At 39.4% G+C, this 19,202-nt stretch overlaps 1 protein-coding gene across 1 annotated transcript; it reads left to right on the top strand.

Annotated features, from left to right (window-relative positions):
- The first annotated feature begins 7,349 nt into the window (after window positions 1–7,349).
- On the top strand, window positions 7,350–12,169 carry LOC143851552 (AP2-like ethylene-responsive transcription factor ANT). Its single transcript, XM_077361018.1, has 9 exons — window positions 7,350–8,563; window positions 8,655–9,264; window positions 9,569–9,651; window positions 9,814–9,822; window positions 9,928–10,016; window positions 10,098–10,171; window positions 10,253–10,303; window positions 10,669–10,745; window positions 11,282–12,169. The coding sequence occupies exons 1-9, from the start codon at window positions 8,323–8,325 to the stop codon at window positions 11,929–11,931; spliced, it is 1,884 nt and encodes a 627-aa protein (XP_077217133.1). The 5' UTR covers window positions 7,350–8,322; the 3' UTR covers window positions 11,932–12,169.
- The last annotated feature ends 7,033 nt before the right edge of the window (window positions 12,170–19,202 follow it).

The raw sequence follows: 19,202 nt of genomic DNA, 5'->3' as shown, positions 1-19,202 counted from the left end.
TTAATACCCTAGGGAGCACCGCTTAGAACTCGGCGGAGAAGGAGAGTCTTTTGTAAAGGTGTAAGGGCATCCTTATTTAATATCCCTTGGAAGTGTAACCGCCTCGGAGCCGGGCATCGTGGAGGTCTCCAATAGTGGAAATCCTTAAGGACGATCTTAAGAAGAGTGGAGTAGGGCTTTGCCCGAGCCACTATATATCGGTGTGTCATCTCTCATTTTTGTACTTTCATTCTTATTTTTGGTTTGGTATATCTTTTGTTTTCAATCTTACTTGCACTAACCAAAAACCTAATTTAAAGAAGAAAAATTCTAACTAGGTTCACAAGTAATTGTCAAAAGGGATAATTTAGTATTAAAATTCAATTCACCCCCCCTCTTGTTAATTTCACAAATTAATTAGGGCTGCAACTCGGGTAGGGCGGGTCAGGTTTTGGAGAACCCAACCCTACCCGAGAATATTTCGGGTCGGGTTTTTTCACGTTGACTCAATTTTTTAAGGAAAATTCTTGTTTGGCAAGGCAACTCAACTCATAGAAGCAGAAATTACACTCACATTACACTTGAATCAAACAATGATGTAATTACACTCACATTACACTTGAATCAAGCAATGTTGTAATCAAACAATGTTGTAATTACAATCAAACAATGCTGAATCAAACACTTGAATCAATTCAACTCATAGAAGCAGAAATTACACTCACATACAATAACAGTGGGTGCGTGGGTTTTCACTACTTATGTAACTCGGGTCGGGCCCTTCAAACCCGGCTCAACCCGAGATTCATGCGGGCTTTTGAATGCTCAACCCGGCTCGACCCGAAACCCATGAAACCTGAACCCAACCCAGGCTATTTTCGGGTCGGGTCGATGTGGGTCGGGTAAAACCCGTCTCGAGTTGCAGCCCTAAAATTAATATATCACTTCCCTTTTAGACACTTAATTTGCTAAAGGGCCCACGGCCTAGTACAATGGTCTCTGATCTCACTCTTGACACAAACCCATCTGCTTGACCAAGGCCCAAAAATGATGTAAATGAAGGAGCAAAATGTTTTAAAATACACACAAAAGTCCCTTTTAATCAAGACCTTAGGATCGTCAATTTGCCATCGGACACATAGTCTTATATGGCCTAGTGGTGACCCATCAAATCAACGGCTCCAGTCAGCAAGATCACATGGCACATGTATGGTGATCCTTCAAAACTCCAATTATGGGTTCCACCCCCCTTTAGCATGTTTCTAAATGATTGATATGCTAATAGACATCTTACATAAAGGGGTAGCTAGAAATATCAACACATATTATAAATAAATGATCCCTATTGAATAAAGATAAAGTATGGAAAAAAAAAACGATTGTTAAATGTCTACAATATCATTATTTTAAACAAAGAAAAGCTTTCCCTCGGCCACAGTCTCTTCTCATGCCCACTTTTTAACCTTTTTAAAGGAAATTCTAAGAGGAAAAATTGCAAATGGGCGAAAATACGAGAATTGCGAATGGGGGACACTCTTATGAAAATTTTTAAATGGGGGTCGAAAACCGAATTTACGATAAAACTTGACCAAAATGCCCCTAGGGGTTATCAAGTCTAAAAAGGGCTTATCAAATGGTTAACATGGCCAAATATGATTTAACAATTCTTACCTAAACAAGGTTATCAAATCTCGCCGGGGATATCAAGTTATCACAAGGGGTTATCGAGTCTCACAAGGGGTTATCAAGTCTTTATGACCTTGATAATCCCTTTTTAGACTTGATAACCCCTTTTTAGACTTGACCCATAGGGGCATTTTCGTTAGGTTTTCACTGTTTACGTACTTGATAACCCTTTTTAGACTTGATAACCTCGTTTTTTACCCCCCTTTATAAATTTTCAAAATAATATCCCCCGTTGGCAATTCTCGTATTTTGGTGTTCCTCCTTAGCAATTTTTCCATTCTAAAAAGAGCAAGATCCCTGCCAGTTATAGTCCGGTAATTCATACACAATGAAAAACTCTTTTTCACACTTCTGATATGAACTAAATGGATCACCAAGAAAAATGCTTTAGTCTCCTTTTGTTCGGAAATTCAAGTGATTATGTTGAAGTATTTGAAAATTGAAACAACAAATGTGGCTAAAGAAGTCATTGTACTGTACCTGCTTATTCTGCAAATTCCAACTACAATCATAATTATGATTCAATAAAATCCAAATAAATCAGTGGTGGAAAATGACCAATTTCTGTTGGGTTCCTGTAGAAAATTATCAAAATAGCCTCCTCATAATTAATTGAGTAAAAGTCTACATTTTTTCTTTGGACATGAAATCTAGGGGCCGTTTGGATATGCGGATTTTAGAATCTTGGATTTCATCAAAATAATGAACGAGAGACAGAGAAAAAGGAGACCAGCCTTCGTTTTCTAATTTCTCACCCTCCTTTCCGACAACAAGACAGTGGGAAATCGTCCCATTTTTCTAGGTTTTAGAAATCTCAGGATGGAGGAAAGATTTCTAAAACCTGGATTTCTTATTTAAAATCCAAGAAACGGTGTCAGGACAGCAAGCTGATCATGAGCCCTCTTTTACACTGTTTTCAAACTAAAACATGGATTCTAAAATCCGCATATCCAAATGGCCCCTAGATGTAAAAGCTTTGACAAACAGCCACGAGAATTTCCAATTCAAACTGTCTCTCTTCACATGTAATCTTGCAAAAAAATCTCCATTCTCTTGCTGTTGTTGCACCTCTCTTTTCTTATTAAATTGCTACATTTTAAACACCCCCTCCACCCTATCAATAATAAATAAAAAATAAAAATCAACTTATAATTCAGAGATTTTATATGATGTAAACCCTTATAATCCTGTATTTTTCTAAAAGTACTGTACGGCCTGCACCATAGGATGATCCAAACCGTTCATTTGATGGGCCACAATGTAAATAGGTTGTGCCCAAAAAAATATTTCCATAGGATGATTGTAGCCCTTCGATCTATAGAGGAAATGCATATTATTGAAACCTCTGTAGATGGAAGGGTTGAAATCATCGTACGTAAATAATTTTGGACACAATCTATTTACATTGTGACCCATTAAATGGACGGTTTGGATCATCCTATGGTAGAATCCGTACAGTACTTTAAAAAGATACGGGACTATAAGGACTTACACCATATTATTTCTCTATAATTCATACACTTGCTTTTTCAAAATTATTTTGGGTGCCCATAAAATGATCAGTTTACCCTCGTCTTATTGAACCCTAATCCCCATCCATTGCACCATGAAGAGAATGAGATTCTCTCTCATGATAATCACAAAAATTAGACTAATTCTTAAATTTAACCAGAGCTCATCTCTCTCTCTCTCTCTCTCTCTCTCTCTCACGTTTGGCTAAACTATACCACATTGCAAATGATGAAAAAGTAGTTTGAAACAAAGAACAACAAAATGGAAAGCAAAAAGTGGAACACCAACATCACCAATTTGCTTCCCACTAAAAGATGGGTGAAATGAAAGGAAGCAAAATGTCATGAGGGACCAAGGACCATAGTAAGGTGATACATTTTCCACGTAAAAGTGTGATGGGAGGTGATGTTGTTGAGTTCACTCATGATTACTATATAATCAAAAGAGAGCCCGCCCAAGCTAGTACGTGTGACCCTTCCCTTCCCTCTCAAAACTCCCCCTTTTTTCAAACCAAATCATTCCTCCAAGAAAATCTGTCTGTCTTACCCCCCACAGAAGCATGCACATTATTTGCATGCAACCAAAACCCTATAACCCTAGAGCCTTGGAAACCTACTATTCCAACTATCAAGGGCCTAAATCAAATATTTAAAGAAATTAAAGAAAATTCATTCATACTCAATTAGAAACCTTCAAGATGTTTTCAGTTTAAACTTTGAAAGTCATTGGTTAATAATATCTGTATTATATATTTAGAGAAATGATATCGGCACAACCATGCTTTGTTATTTGCATGAGCCTTGCTTTTACAAGCCAATTATAAAAGAAAAGACAAGCAAGATCCGTGCAAATAACAAAATGCGGTCGTGCTGATATCATATCCCTATTTTTATAGTACATGTAATAATATGGTTTGGTGTTAGGGACGTAGAAGGCATTTCCCAGGTGGTCAGCCACCTCATGAATGAAGACAAAATCTGCTGAAAAGTGAGCCTCTGTGGCTGCTGTCAGATGCAACAGACCATCTGCGAAATGCCTTCTACAATGGACGCTAGCAAATCCCTTGGACGTAACTCGTAAGTAGCTTTTTCTTTTATTTGGGCCCCTTTGCTCATCATTCCAAGAATATTTCATGTTTATCACAGACCCACTTCCCACCCACCTTTTGTCTGGAAACAGATGTTGACTAAATCCAAAAACTTAGAAAAGCATGAGCTTTCATGTATAAACTAGTAAAAATGCCTCGCAAGTGCTATCCATTTAAATTATCCATTTAAAATTGTACATACCACATCAGAGGTTGATCTAAACCGTCCTGTGATGGAACACAACATCAATAGGTTGTGCCCGTAAAATCATTTCCATAGGCTGATCCTAGCCCTCCAATCTATCGAGGTTTCCATGATTGTTGTTCATGTTAAGGTGTCCAAAATTCGTCAATATTTTTATAGGTGTCCTCCATTCGTAATATCAACATTTCTATAATTTGACCCGCACATAGTGAATAAGGAAAAGTAGTTTTTTCGTCATCGTTAGGGGTGCAACTTGGGTGTCAACCCCCAACTTTTGATAATGACACTCATTGTAAGAAAATAAGAAATAAATAGCTTGGGGCCGGGTATTAGTAGCTGTCCCTCACCTGAGACACCTCACTTTTCAGTGAATCAAGGAACGTAACTCATAGAACTTTAGCGATGGGAAGATCTGGTTCGGTCAAAAAAACAAGACATGCAAAGGAGCTCACACTTCCACTTTATTAAAATGAATCATAGACCTATAGGTTCAGCATACTTGACCTAGGTTAGATGCCTAATGACCTCACCTCGAGTGAATCATAGAACTCAAAAACACAGATCCTAGGACTGGAGAACTATACGAACAACAAGCGGCACACGAGAAGGCAGTAATTGTGCTCGCAACTCCGTGGGATAGCTGAAAGTACGAGTATGCCTTGGGGTTGATCCCTGCGCCTTAAGTGAGCGGTAGGAGCATATTCGTTTCCCTGGCTACGTAAAATTGGCCACACTTCAAAGAAGGAGATGAGGTGAGGGAAGCGGTTGAAGAGGCTGGCACGCTAAACTAGACTGCGACAATGGCTCCATACCGGATACAACTACAGATACGGCTCGGAAGGGAGACTGTTTTGATTAGATTTTTTCGGACGCGGCCCCCAAGCACGCGAGCGCAGAGAGAGAGAGGTTAGTTTCATACTCCGGAAGGTTCAGTCCCTCGATCGGGGACCTCACTTGCACGCAAGCACGCGAGCGCGCAAGGAGAGGTTTTGATTCCTTATCGAGACCGGCATGACCATATCGGTTTAGTTGTTGCGTTCGGTCCCTCGCCCGAGGTCCCTCACTTCATTACTTTGGGCTTAGGGATAGGTTTTCTTCCTACTCCGGACGGGCATGGCCCCCCACGACAGTGCTCTCAGTCGGAGAGGCCTATCCTCTCAAGCGGCGAGGCCTGTGTTCTTAGTCGGCGAAGCCGCACAACGGGAAGGAGTGCTCCTTTGCTGCACTTATGGCTTATGGCTTTCCTGATTGAAGTAGTCGGGCCTTACTCCACTCATGGCGGCCCGTTAGGGTCCAGTCTAGAATTCTCATTTTGATGTCTTTTCATTTTAGGTTCCCTTCCATTGAAAGAAGTGTTAAAAAGTCCACTCAATGCCGTATCTGGGTGGTGAATTCGAGATGGAAGGAAGTCCGAGGGTGGCTAGGGATGACAGAGGTTCCTAGTATCCTCGAGTGGTGATGAAGCACATGGCCATCTGCCTACTAAGCTCCGTGTAGGAGCCGATGGAATTAGGCTGAAACATGGTGAACCAAACTTGCACCACCCCCTCCAGGTGGAAGGAAAGACTCGGCACATGACGGCTTCCGGGATGCCATCAATGAGTAGAGTGGTTCCAAACGGGTCCCTGTTTTCCCTAGGGTTGGTGGAGCCGTCATAGGGGGCAAACAATGGTATTTGCAAATTCTCTGGAATAGGCAAGTCCGTAATCTTTGTCGTGAAGAGGAGGTCTTGTTCGGGGTGATGATTAAATGCCATCTCTGCTGTCAAAAGCGGGGATGGGGGGATAGAAGTGATTATTTCCTATCAATAATGCCACCTCTTAATGAAAGCACCAATCGCTGCTCAAATCTGTACCTGGCAGTGAATGGTCCGGATTTGTGATCCTACCTTCTACGAGGATCCGCCTGACCTATATCTTGCGCCCACAGACAAAAGGTTAAAGACCACTTAGAGTCAGAACTTTGGAGGGACCCGTCGACACTCAAGTTAGACGGAGGCACCAGGAGAGAAGGAGAACTGAGCGTAGATGAGTGATTATAGATTAGTGCACCTGGAGGGTTGCCCTACCCTAGAGGTGGAATACGAAAGGTTTGCTCTGTCGGGTTCTCCTCTCTTTTCCTTTGCATAGGGGTCCCCCTTAGATAAGCGGGAGTTTGGTATCCTGGGCACGATGTGGAGGTGACGTGGACCGCATGTATCGCTGGCGATGTATGCGTGGTAGTGCATGCACGTTAAATCCTGGAAGGTGATTCGACAGGATATGAGATCATGCGGTGACCGGTTGGTGGCTGATTGAAATTGGCCTTGATACGATGGAACTGGGATTTGGGGCAGATTGTGGCAGTGTTAGTCCATGATGGTGATGTGACACCAGGAAGCTTTGTTGTGGAAGACGCTATGTAGTCGGACGAGCTAATTGGGAGCGAGGGAGGCCACTCATGCCCAGGCTATACTGATCGGCCTTACTGTGGTGGTAGCGCCACATGTAACATCAGAGAGCAGTGTAATCATCCGAGAGACCGCTCCATTTTTACCCCCTTCATTAATGACACCCTTTACCACTAGTCTACGAGGTTGACAACCAAACACTACTTACCACTACTCTTCCTTTTCATTAATTTTAGTGGCTATCATTCAAAAAAAAAAAAAAACCTTACCGCTACTCTAATTACGATGAGGTGAATTGGCTTATCTCCTCCCTGTTAAAAACACTACTTATCACTCTCTTTTTTCTTTTTTTTTTTGAGAAAATGATATTAGCTGCTCTGTTTGGTTGCTGGGGTTTTTTTTTCCTAAGATTTATGTGGGAGAATATTTAGTGATCACATCAGCAAAATCTTGTCTTGAAAATCGTGGTCTACCTCTCTCTCTCTACCCTCTCTCTCCACTCATCATAATATTTTTATCTAATTAATGCCTGTCCCCTCTTTTGTCTCCTACCTTTAGCCACATAAATCCAGGAAAAAAAAAAACCCGGCAACTAAATATACAAAGCTTTTTTAAGTGCACACATTCAGCTGTCAAAGTTTATTACAAGCCAATTAAAAAAGAAAAGACAAGCTGAGTGTGCAATTATTAAAACATGGTTGGGCTGATATCATTTCCCTTTTCTGGGCTGGGATGGAATGATTTAAGTTTGAAATCCATTGTAGTCCTAAACCTCTAATTAGACCCTGGAGTTGCAGTCCAGTACAGATGCCGTACAATTGCAAAGTGACTGGTTGGACAGTTATCCTCTGTCAATCAATCCATCGCCATTGATTGTAAAAAAGCAACCTGTTTTTGGTTATGTGATTAACACCCCATTATGTCTCGGGAGGAGGAAGGAGGAAAAATCTCTGAAAGGCAACTTTGCTATTAAAACCCATTCAGATTAAAACCTTGTTTTTCCAAGGTGATGACCAGTTGACCGGGATTAAAACCCATTGAGATTTCTGGGTATTTGAATGTGGGGGTGCGGGGTTTGGCTTTTTTGGCAAGGTTTTTAGTAGGGTTTAAGGGTCATAAAAAAGAGCAGAGGAAAGCAAACACATGTCTTTCTCAAAACACAGATCCCTATAGAATGTAAGGGTTATCCAGCGTCCCTTGCTAGAACTCATTCTCTTTGCTTTCTTTAAATTCCAGAGCTTTTCTGCCGGGTTTTTGCATAGAGAGAGAGAGAGAGAGAGAGAGAGAGAGAGATTCATGTGTTCAGTTAGATTTCTTCCTGGGTGCTGCAGCTAGAATACAAAAAAAAAAGAAGTTTAACATGGTGGGAAACAAGAGACTGAGGAATGATTAGTTGGTGTTTTCCAATGATTTGAATTTTCTTACTGAGAATCCGACTAGCGTATCTGAAGAAAGGAGAGAAAGATGAAGTCCATGAATGATAATAACTGGTTGGGTTTTTCACTCTCCCCCCACTTGAACATTGAGGTTTCAGCAGACCCACATCAAGAACAGGTTAGTGCTCCTCCTGACCTAAACAGATCTGGGATTTGTTATGGAGTTGAGTCAGAAAATGGAGGGTTTTACTCTCACTTGTCTGTAATGCCAATCAAGTCTGATGGGTCTCTTTGTATCATGGAAGCCCTTTCCAGGTCAAAACAGGAAGGTATGCTTTAATTTTCCCTTTTATTTATCAGCTCTTTTTAAACTAATTTTTTTTCTCTAAAGCAGTCCTATGTATTCTTTCATATGATAAGGAATGGTGACATCTGAATCACCAAAACTGGAGGATTTCTTAGGTGGTGCAACGATGGGAGCACATCAGTATGCAGGTAATGACAGGGAAGCCATGTCTTTGAGCTTAGATAGCATATATTATCACCAAAACACAGAACATGAAAACCAAAGACAGCATTCTCTCAACCTTGTTCAACCCTTTAGGCAACAAATTCAATTGCAACAGAACAATCCTTATTTCCAACCACTAGAGGAAGGGATTTTCTCTGGAGTAACAAGCCATGGAATGTACCAAACACCATTAGAAGCAGAATGGGTGGCTAGGCTTTATCCTACAAATGATGCATTGGTGCATAAAATGGGTAGTTGTTTGGGTGAGGATGGAGGAGGGTCTGGTTCTATGGCTTTAATGGGTTATGGGGATTTGGAGTCTCTGAGCTTGTCAATGAGCCCTGGTTCTCAATCTAGCTGTGTTACAGCTTCACAGCATATCTCACCTGTTGGAACTGAATGTGTATCCCTTGATACAAAGAAAAGAGGAGCTGGGAAGGTTGGTCATAAACAGCTTGTTCATAGGAAGTCCATTGATACATTTGGGCAGAGAACATCACAATATAGAGGTGTTACTAGGTAAGGAGAACAGGTATTTCTTTTTTTGTACTTTTCTTTGTGTCTTTGCTTTTGGCTTCTTGGGTTATGGTTGATGCTTGGTCATTTTACTTTTCTTTTAGGTTGCTATTTCTTGATAGATTTTTTGCTGATTTTATCCTTTCTAGTTTTTGTTTATTTTGTTTCATATAATTGTTCATATATTTTTTTTGGGGGTTCTTGTTTGATGTTGAATTCTTCTCCTTTTGGCTATTCCTTATACTTTAGCTTTTGATGATGCTTCTAAGTTCTAAGATTCGTGGTTTTACCTCTAATCCTACATCAGGCATAGGTGGACTGGTAGATATGAAGCCCATCTCTGGGACAATAGTTGCAAGAAGGAAGGGCAGACCAGAAAAGGAAGGCAAGGTAGGCCATAAAAGAAACTACCTATTTTCCAATACTTCTTTGGTAGTAGTCCTTTTCATGGCTTGTGTTTATTAATTTCTTTGGTCTGTTGGGCTGACATTTCATTTGTGGTTTGACATGTTCTCTGCTTGTGGGTTTGTCATGCAATCAAATGCATTGCAGTTTATCTTGGTAGGGTCCTTTTCTTAATTGAACCATTAAGATCTTCATATTTCTTTCACTAATCCTATCAAAATCCAGTTCATTTTCTCTTAGCTTTCAACTTTTGTATTTCAGGTGGTTATGATATGGAAGAGAAAGCTGCAAGAGCTTATGACTTAGCTGCTCTCAAGTATTGGGGTTCTTCAACTCATATCAACTTCCCGGTATTGATTGGTGGCGTTCGAAGATATAAATCATTTTATATTCTTGTTTATGACATTGGACTGAAAATGGGTTTTGTGCAGGTGAGTAATTATCATGAAGAAATTGAAGAAATGAAGAACATGAGCAGGCAGGAATATGTTGCACACTTGAGAAGGTTAGAGACCTCTGATCTCGTATAGCACATCTGCTTTTCTTTCTTAGTGATGCTAATCTTTCCCTTACCTCATACTACCAGAAAAAGCAGTGGTTTCTCAAGAGGGGCTTCGATTTACCGGGGTGTAACAAGGTATCTCTGTTTTCCTTTGATAATTAAATTCCCATTCATTTGAATGTATGGTTTAAAATTTCAATTTTGGCCAAAAGTTGTTAATAAAAAAATTTCAATCATGTTCCAAAATTTCTGCTGAAATTTTGGAAATTGCGTCCGACATCGTCTGAAATCTTGGAAAAACAAAAAAAATCGAAAAAATAAAAATGTAGAAATGGCTGAAATTTTCGCCGGAATCTCAAAACTTCGGCCGAAATCTAGGCAGACACCAACTTCATGTACTTTCAGTGTCGGCCCTGGACAAAATCCGAAATTTCGGCCGAAATTTAAAACCGTTTGAATGGAATGGTCTACTGAATCATTGTTTTTCTGCTTTTTTCTAGGCATCATCAACATGGAAGATGGCAAGCTCGAATAGGGAGAGTTGCAGGAAACAAAGACCTCTACCTTGGGACCTTCAGTAAGTTTTTGAATCTTCAATTCTACAGGCTTATATTTCATTGCCTTTATTATTGTTTTTGCTACTCCACTTTTCTTTATACAAACTCCAATTCGTACATACAGTTTATTTAAAAGCTAGCTATTAGATTACGGTTCTACCAAAACATAAGTTCTTAGAATCTTGAATTCTCAAGTGCTTTAAGCTCTTTCAAAGGCTGATATTTCAGGCAGTCCATGCTCTTATAAGGCTGTTTTCCAGCCCACTTTTTATACTTTTGTCAGGTTGATTTTTCAGCCACTCAGATTCTAAGGCTGGTATTCAAGAACCCTGAGCTTTTTATAAGGCTGATTTTTAGGCATTGTTTATATCAGCAAAAAGTAAAAGAAAGAAAAGGTTTTATTAGGCAGCTTGCTGATTTATGGGCAAGTTATCCCCTTAAGTCTAATTTTGAGGATCACTAATCTTTTATAAGGTTCCAATTTAAAGCAGTATAAAACCTTACATAAGGGTGATATACAACCAATTGTTAAGTTCTCATGACGCTGAATTTTCAGGCACTCAAGAAGAGGCAGCTGAAGCCTACGACATTGCTGCGATAAAATTTCGTGGGGTGAGTGCCGTTACGAACTTTGACATCACAAGATATGATGTCGAACGAATAGCGGCTAGCAGTACTCTACTTGCAGGAGACCTTGCCAAGAGAACCCAAGAGATAGAATTTGGCAACAAGGCTACCGACCACCACCCATCAACTAATAATAGTAGTGGGGAAGCTGATTTAACAAAAGAAAACAATGGCACTTCAGACTGGAAAATGGTCTTGGATAATTCCGCCCCACAGCAATCTCCAATTGCTGAACCACTTGATCATAAACTGATGAGTGCTACGTGTTACAGACACCAATCCTTATCCTCTCTACATGAAATCATCGGAATGGATACAGTGAATTCAGCAGCGGGGATTGATGATTCGGTGAAACTAGCGACAACCCACTTATCTAACTCATCCTCCTTGGTGACTAGCTTGAACAGCTCAACGGAAGGAAGCCTCGATAAAACCGGCCTCTCGATGCTCTTCACAAATCCCACAGCCTCCAAATTCATTACTCCCACTCCTATGAGTTCTTGGATTCCATCAACTCAGCTCAGGCCTGCAATTGCTGTGCCTCAGATGCCAGTTTTTGCTGCTTGGACTGATGCTTAGATTCTGTTCTGGTAAACTTGTAAGGTTTTGTATGGACAAACAAACAAAAGAAAAAAAAATCCGTATTACAGAAAAAGGGTGGAATTTTGGTGATTCTGGTCATCGTGGGGCCTCTGTAACCAGAGGTTTGAAATTTTGGTGCTGCTCCTTTTGGCCACAGTGTAGGCCTTTTTTTTTTACCTTTCTTGTTTTGAAATTGGGAGGGCTGAAAGTAAGATGCAATGATTTCTGTTTGAAATGTTGTTGGTAATATGGGTGACCAAACCCAGCTCATTGCTTCCCAATAATGCTTGGTCTTGCTTTGACTGCTATCTCATCTTCCTCTACTGCTACTCTTATCACCATCATTACCCTTCCCCCTTTTCTCTTTTGATTTTCCCTCAAAGGTAACAGTCATTCAAGACCATTATTCAACAAAAGAGATAGATTATCAAATCATGTTTATCTGCTCAATAGTTTGATCATGTGTCTAAGGGTCAGTTTATAGCCTTCTGTACTCAGAACAACAAGGCACATGTCTGCAATTATTATATGGCCTTTACAGATAAAACTCGTTGACTTTTTTGTTTCTCTGGTTGAGAACAGAATTTTGAATTCAAAATACCATCACGTTTGCCTGTGGTTTCAAAGTTACAAATGCAAGGAAAGCCCTCCCTAAAGAGCTCAGATTCACACACAAAATGCTTGCCTATGGGTACCCATGGACACATTTTTGCCGAAAAGCAACACCAGAAACCCGTATGGGTGTGGTTCTTTGGCTTAAAGTCATGAGTTTGCTACCCATTGATGCAAGTTCGAATCCCCCTGGGCTTGCCCGATGCGCATGGTTTATGGGTGATTGTGCACGTCTGTGAGGAATAGTCCCGTACTAAAAATTGGGGTGGGGATACCATATGTCATAAAAAAAAAAACACATGAAATAATTTTGCTAGGCATAGGAAGACAGATCCTTCTTGCTACGTTCAATAACACATATTTCTCTTTCCCACAATGTTGTTCCCTTTCTAGAAGTTATTTTCCTTTAACTGCTTTTTGCTTGCATGTCTAGGAAGATACCACAGCATTCTATTAGTGCATGTTTCTTAAGGGTCTGTTCCAGTGAGGGTAAATAGGGGGCAAAACATTCGTTTACCCTGTGCAAAACTTAAGCGTGTTCCAATAATCAAAATATAAGCAACTTTCCTCATAAGTTATTTCGGTGCTACCATCTACTTACCCTAAAAGAGGTGAAATGGCATACACTCAAGGAGGTAGTAATCAAACTACGCCGTATCATGTTAAAATGACCAGAGTCCTCCTGTCATGGAGAATGACCATATATACCCTTATTTCATAATATGATAAAAATACCTCCATTCAGGATAAAATGACTAGAATATCCTTAAGCCATGGAAAATGACTAGAATACCCCGTCATGGAAAATGACTAGAATACCTCTATAACATAAAAAAGATCAAAATCCGCCGTATCGGGTAAAATGACCATAATGCCCCTGCATCATGGAAATGGCCGAAATACCCCTATATGACCAGAATATCCCTGCATCATGAAAATGACCAAAATGCCCCTATATCGGATGAAAATGACCAAAATACCCTTGAGTCATTGAAAATGACTAAAATATCGACATGAAACGATGAACATACCCACCATATGGGGTAAAGTGACTAGAATACCCCCGAGTCATGGAAAATGACTAAAATACCCCAATATCAGGTAAAAATGAACACAATACTCTGAAGTCATAAAAATAACTAAAATACCCCTATAACATAAAAAATGATCAAAATGTCATATGAGGTAAAAATAACCATGATACCTCTGCATAATGGAAAATGATAGAAATACCTAGGGTGAAAATGACCAAGATACCTGTAATAGAAAATGACTAAAATACCTTTATGATATAAAAAAGATCAAAATACCCCAATGCGGGGTAAAATAACTATAATACCCGGAGTCATGAAAATGACTAAAATACTCTCATGACAAAAATGATGAAAGTACGCCATATCGGGTAAAAATGACCAGAATACCCCCGAGTCATGGAAAATGGCTGACATACCACTATCGAGTGGGTAAAAATGACCAAAATACCCCTAAGTCATGTAATAAGATTAATATACCCTTATGACATTTACCCTCTACAATATGTGGTCCTAGAACATTAGAAACAATATACCCCCTCTGTATTTACATGGTAAGTAGATTACATTGAAATAATTTACCCTGAAATGGATTACTCTCTCGTATTTACCCTCACTAGAACAGACCCTAAGGGTATTTCCAGTGAGGGTAAACACAATGGAGTAATTCATTTCAAGGTAAACCATTTTGGAGTATTTACTTACTGTTTTGGTTTACCTTTATGATTTAATTTTCGTTGTTTCAATGTATAGGGTAAACTATGGGGTCTTTGATTTCGAGTGTTCCAATGCCACATATTGCAGGGATTAAGTGTATTAACTATTTTTAACCTTCCAATTTACACCAATTAGATCTGAGGTCTATATTCATCTTCTCAAGAAGTTTTTTGTACCACGTCTTATATTTATGTTAAAGAAAACAAGATGAGTGATTTAGATTGTCAAAATAAGTTGGTCCCGTGACATGATACATTTCTTAATTATATTTTAAAAAAATATTCATCATCATGTTCTAAAATAAAATTTCATGAAAATCTATTGCCCTATTTCAAAGCAAAAAATGACATAAATATTTGTATGTCATAAACTCATCGATCAACATATTGTCAAAAAAAGAAATAAAAAACTATCATCTAAAAAATGTTGAGAGTCATCACCAACTCTCCACGGTATTGGAGGGGCCGGGCCATCACAGGCGCGCGCGGGGTGGTGCGGGCCTACACATGGACGTTCACCTTAGTTTGGAGTTATGATTTGTGGACACAGATACTGGTGTCAAGTGTCGACACGGACACAGAGTGTCGGATACGGTAAAGCCCCAACTTTAGAAATGGGGACGCAACTAAAATAGAAAGTATATGTAATCATAATTTGTGGATATGGATTTGTTTATCCAGTTTCGACATGGATACGAGTTGTCTAAATGAGGTAAACACAATATTCAATAATAAAAAAAAACAGAATGTCCACACACCCACATTAAATCTAACACTTCCAGCAATACAAGTAAAAGTGTCCAAAGGAGTGTCGACACATGTGGACACGTGTGTCATGTTGGACACGACATGACACGTGAGTTGGCAATAAATTCTAAGTGTCGGCCAAATCATAAGTTTGGAGTGTTATTTTATGTTGCTAAGTTGGGTTGGTTTCTAAGTATAATAAGAGTATTACTTTATTGTTGTGTTTTTAGGAAGTACTAGAATTAGAAAGTGCGTTAGACGAATAGAAGTTAAAGATTATGCATGTTTCCTAACTATAGTATTTGTAAAGGAAACACCGTTGCTATCTCTATTAGTTATTTTTAGTTTGGCTTTATTTCTTTTTATATATAAATAGAGGCAATAGAGCAGACGTTAATAGACAAAGAGGAAAACGTGAAACGTTGTCACGAACAGGGTGTGAAAACTGTGAATACAGTGAATATAAAAACAAATTGTGAAGAAGAGTGTGTACGATTTTGCGTTGTAGAATAATACTAAAGTGAAAGTGTGGATCCCGTCCGGAGGTCGTCCCCTTCTGTGACCCACGAGGGTGTTTGTTACGATAGCACCTTTATCCATTTATTTTGAATGTGTTTGCTTTTCTCGCAAAGTTGAGATGAAAATCCTCACTTTACGAAAGAATCCATGACTAGAATCGCCACCTAGGTTAAGGCCTAGGACCTATAGTTAACTTTGTAGGTTTGGTCTATGAAGCAAAGTTGGGTAAGTTACCTGGTTACAAGAAGGGAAGGTGTTAGGCATCCTTCTTGCCCGACAAATGTCGGTCTTTACTTTTAAAGCTTTAATTGTTTAAGTTCTAACTAAAAGGGGTGAATGTAAATATTTATTTGAACTAACCTAAAGGCTTCTAAGGATTTGGCCGTTCACAGTTTAGACTCATGCGGGCCAGGAGTGTATCCTGCATGCAACTACATGCCTATGTGCCTATGTGAATGTTTTGACATTTTATGAGATTGATGAGATTTGGTTTGAATTGAATTAGATTGATTGAATTGAGTGAACTATGCTACATGCTCCTAAGACTAATTGAATGGTTTTATGTTGCATTTTCAGTATATTTGTGAACTTTGGATTCTAAGAATTCTATTTTGGAGAACATAAAGTGTAATTTCAAAGTTTGGAACCTATAACTTTATATTTTGGAGATTAGAATTTTCCAACTTAGGTGATTATGAGTTCTTAGATTCTTTAAGATTTTCGAATTCTTTTGAGTTCCAAATTTAAACAAATACAACTAATCATGCAAAGAAAGTAACTAATATGCAAAGTAACAAAACATGCAAGGAGAGAGCGAAGGCAAACAACTAGCAAGATACCTAAATATGTGATTTCTAAGCATATGATGAGAACAATTAACAAATAAGAAATCTAATCATGCAACTAGGCAAAAAGAAACATCTATCAAGCAAAAAGGTTTAAGGAAAAGGGAAGAATGAAAAAGGGAATGGAAGAGATGAAGAAGGGTGTGACTGAACTTGGTTTTGCCAACTTGCCTACGTACCTCATGGTGGGGATCAATCCATAAGTAGTTCCGTGAGGGTTTAAAAATGAAAATTGAGCCGGAGGTTTAGATTTTTGTTGATTTGGGAATTTGGGATTGGAATTTGGAATGGGGAATGAGAATGGGCTTCAAGTAATCACCTACATTTAAGGAATTGGATTTAGGGATCCAAGAGATGGGCGTATGGCAATTTGCCAAGTGAGTTGGGTTCGGGTAGAATGGGGTTCGGGTTGTGTTGAGGTGCAACTTAGGTTGAGAACATAGGGGTGCTACTTGATTAGGAATAGGGGTGCCACTTGTGTTGGAAATAAGTGGCATGACTCGGGTGAGTCATGGAATGCGACTCAGTTAGGGAGTAGGGGTATGACTAGGTGGACTTGGGCTCTATAGGTAATCGGATGATTTATGTGGGCAAGTACTGTTTGGATGGTTTGTAGGGCGATGTCATGGGCTGGCGTAGTAAAGGACATGGATATGAGATGGGTGTTAATATGAGAGGGGATGAAGTGGGGTTCAAATGGAATTCTATGGGATGGAATGTTGTGGTGATGGAGGGCCATGGGATGATGGGCGTGGGGTAGTAGGCTTAATTAGATATGGGATGGGGTATGTGGATTTAGGCTATAGGATATAGGTCTGTATGATTATTGGGGATTTTAGATTTAATGGGAATATAGTGGTCTGTTTGATCTCAAAGGGAAAAATGGGACCGAGTGGGTGTTGGGTATGTTCGGCTCGGATGAATTAAATAAGATGGGGTTTGATGGGTCATATACAAGAATATGGGTCCGATGGGTTGTACAGATGAATATGGAACATGGGGTCTGATGGGATTCAGCTATGGGAACATGACTATGGTGACATGGCTATGGGTATGGGACATGGGTGATGTAGACTATAGGCATGAGTTGGGTTTAATGGGATGAATGGATGTGAGTGCTAATGTAGACCCCGATCCCGAGGACGGTGGCGAGGACACGAGATCCTCGTCGATCCTGTGAGATCTCTACACGTGAAGGAGAGCTCTACCAAGGAACTCTCGAAAGAGTACCCCTCACATTATGAGTGACGATATAAAATGAGATACCTCTTGATTCGGGGACTAGCCCGGAACCGAGACGTACCTTCAAAGAAGAGTCGCCATCCAAGGAAGTAGGCCCTGGATACCATACTATACTCTGTCGCAACGAATAACCAGAGATACAAAAGTCTGTGCCTGATGACGAATGGGAAGCTGTTAGGCGCCTCCAATTCGCCCGAGTGTAAATATTCGGTCTCTTATGCCATTTATTTATTAACTTTGAAGAATTTTGGAGAGAATCATGTGAAATGAGAACGGATATCCCCGAGAAAACGTCTACCTAAACATGCATGACTCAGGGATGAAAATAAGCACACACAAAAGAAATGAAAGAAATGCCACATAAGAATAGCTAGGTTATGAGTGTCATACCTAATTGATGTCTAAGTTCTGATAGGCAAACACATGCATGCTATAGCTAAAGGTGGTCTGCACAGGGTGAGAAACCTAAAACTAGCAATTAATCATGAAATGAATTAAGAATACAATAAACGAAATAAAGAATAAACAAAATGACAGGCAGATAAAAGAATAATAAAATCAAACCTAAGGCGAACACATAGCGCCTATCTACATTAGGGCGAACACATAGCGCAAAATATAATATAAGATCCTAACACATCTCATCTAGAAAGCATTAAATGATAGATATGATAAGCAATAATGAAATAAAACCTAGGACGAACACATAGTGTCTGTCTACATTAGGGCGAACACATAGCGTCTAATATAATATAAGATCCTAACGCATCCCATCTAGAAAGCAGTAAATGACAGATAGGATAAGCAATAACGAAATAAAAATCTAAGGTGAACACATAGCGCCTATCTACATTAAGGCGAACACATAGCGCCTAATATAATATAAAATCCTAAAACATCCCATCTAGAAAGCAGTAAATGACAGATATGATAAGCAGTAAAGTAGGAAAGCGCTACAGCTAACTAATAATCAAAACAGGTAAGTGCTACAGCTAAGCATGTAAGTAAAACAAATAAGCAGATAAATGCTACAACTAAGCATTTAAGTAAAATAAGTGAAAAAAATAAATGCTACAACTAAGCATGTAATCAAGATAAATAAGTAGGTAAATGCTATAGCTAAGCATGTAAGTAAGCAAAAAAATGAACACACACTATCATGATCTTATGAAAAATCATCATCAATATAGAAACACAAGCCCTAAAGTGCTAACAACAGACCCTAAGACTCTAATGCTTAAGCCCATGTCTTTAGATGATCTGATGTTCATCCAAAGAAGCTTACGTATCCCCGCCTCTTACAGGAATCAAGACAACGTAGTTCTTTGCACGTCTATTCTAAACTACAATGCTTAACACATCTACGACTGCTATCCTAGACTCGACCTAGAAGACTTGACCTGTTCTTAAAGATTCTTTTGCGATTATTTAGATACAAGTAGATTGTGGATTTTTAGGATTCCCTATATGCCCTAACTAAATGCAAATTAACCTAGTCTAATGCAGGTGAGCCCTACATCCTATGTATAACTAGGCTGTATTCCTAAGGTAAACAA

This window comes from Tasmannia lanceolata, unplaced genomic scaffold, assembly GCF_043159265.1.
Source record: "Tasmannia lanceolata isolate RefF3 unplaced genomic scaffold, GAP_Taslan_0.1 ptg000018l, whole genome shotgun sequence".
Taxonomy (NCBI): Eukaryota; Viridiplantae; Streptophyta; class Magnoliopsida; order Canellales; family Winteraceae; genus Tasmannia; species Tasmannia lanceolata.
Note: the sequence above shows the minus strand (reverse complement) of the source record. Positions and strands in the feature narration are given on the sequence as shown.

Bases quoted from the DNA above. Each gene is read 5' to 3' on its own strand.
- LOC143851552 (XM_077361018.1), top strand. From the start codon at position 8,323: ATGAAGTCCATGAATGATAATAACTGGTTGGGTTTTTCACTCTCCCCC. The intron at 10,017-10,097 runs GTATTGATTGGT...GGTTTTGTGCAG, and splicing joins CAACTCATATCAACTTCCCG to GTGAGTAATTATCATGAAGA. The intron at 10,172-10,252 runs GTTAGAGACCTC...TCATACTACCAG, and splicing joins TATGTTGCACACTTGAGAAG to AAAAAGCAGTGGTTTCTCAA.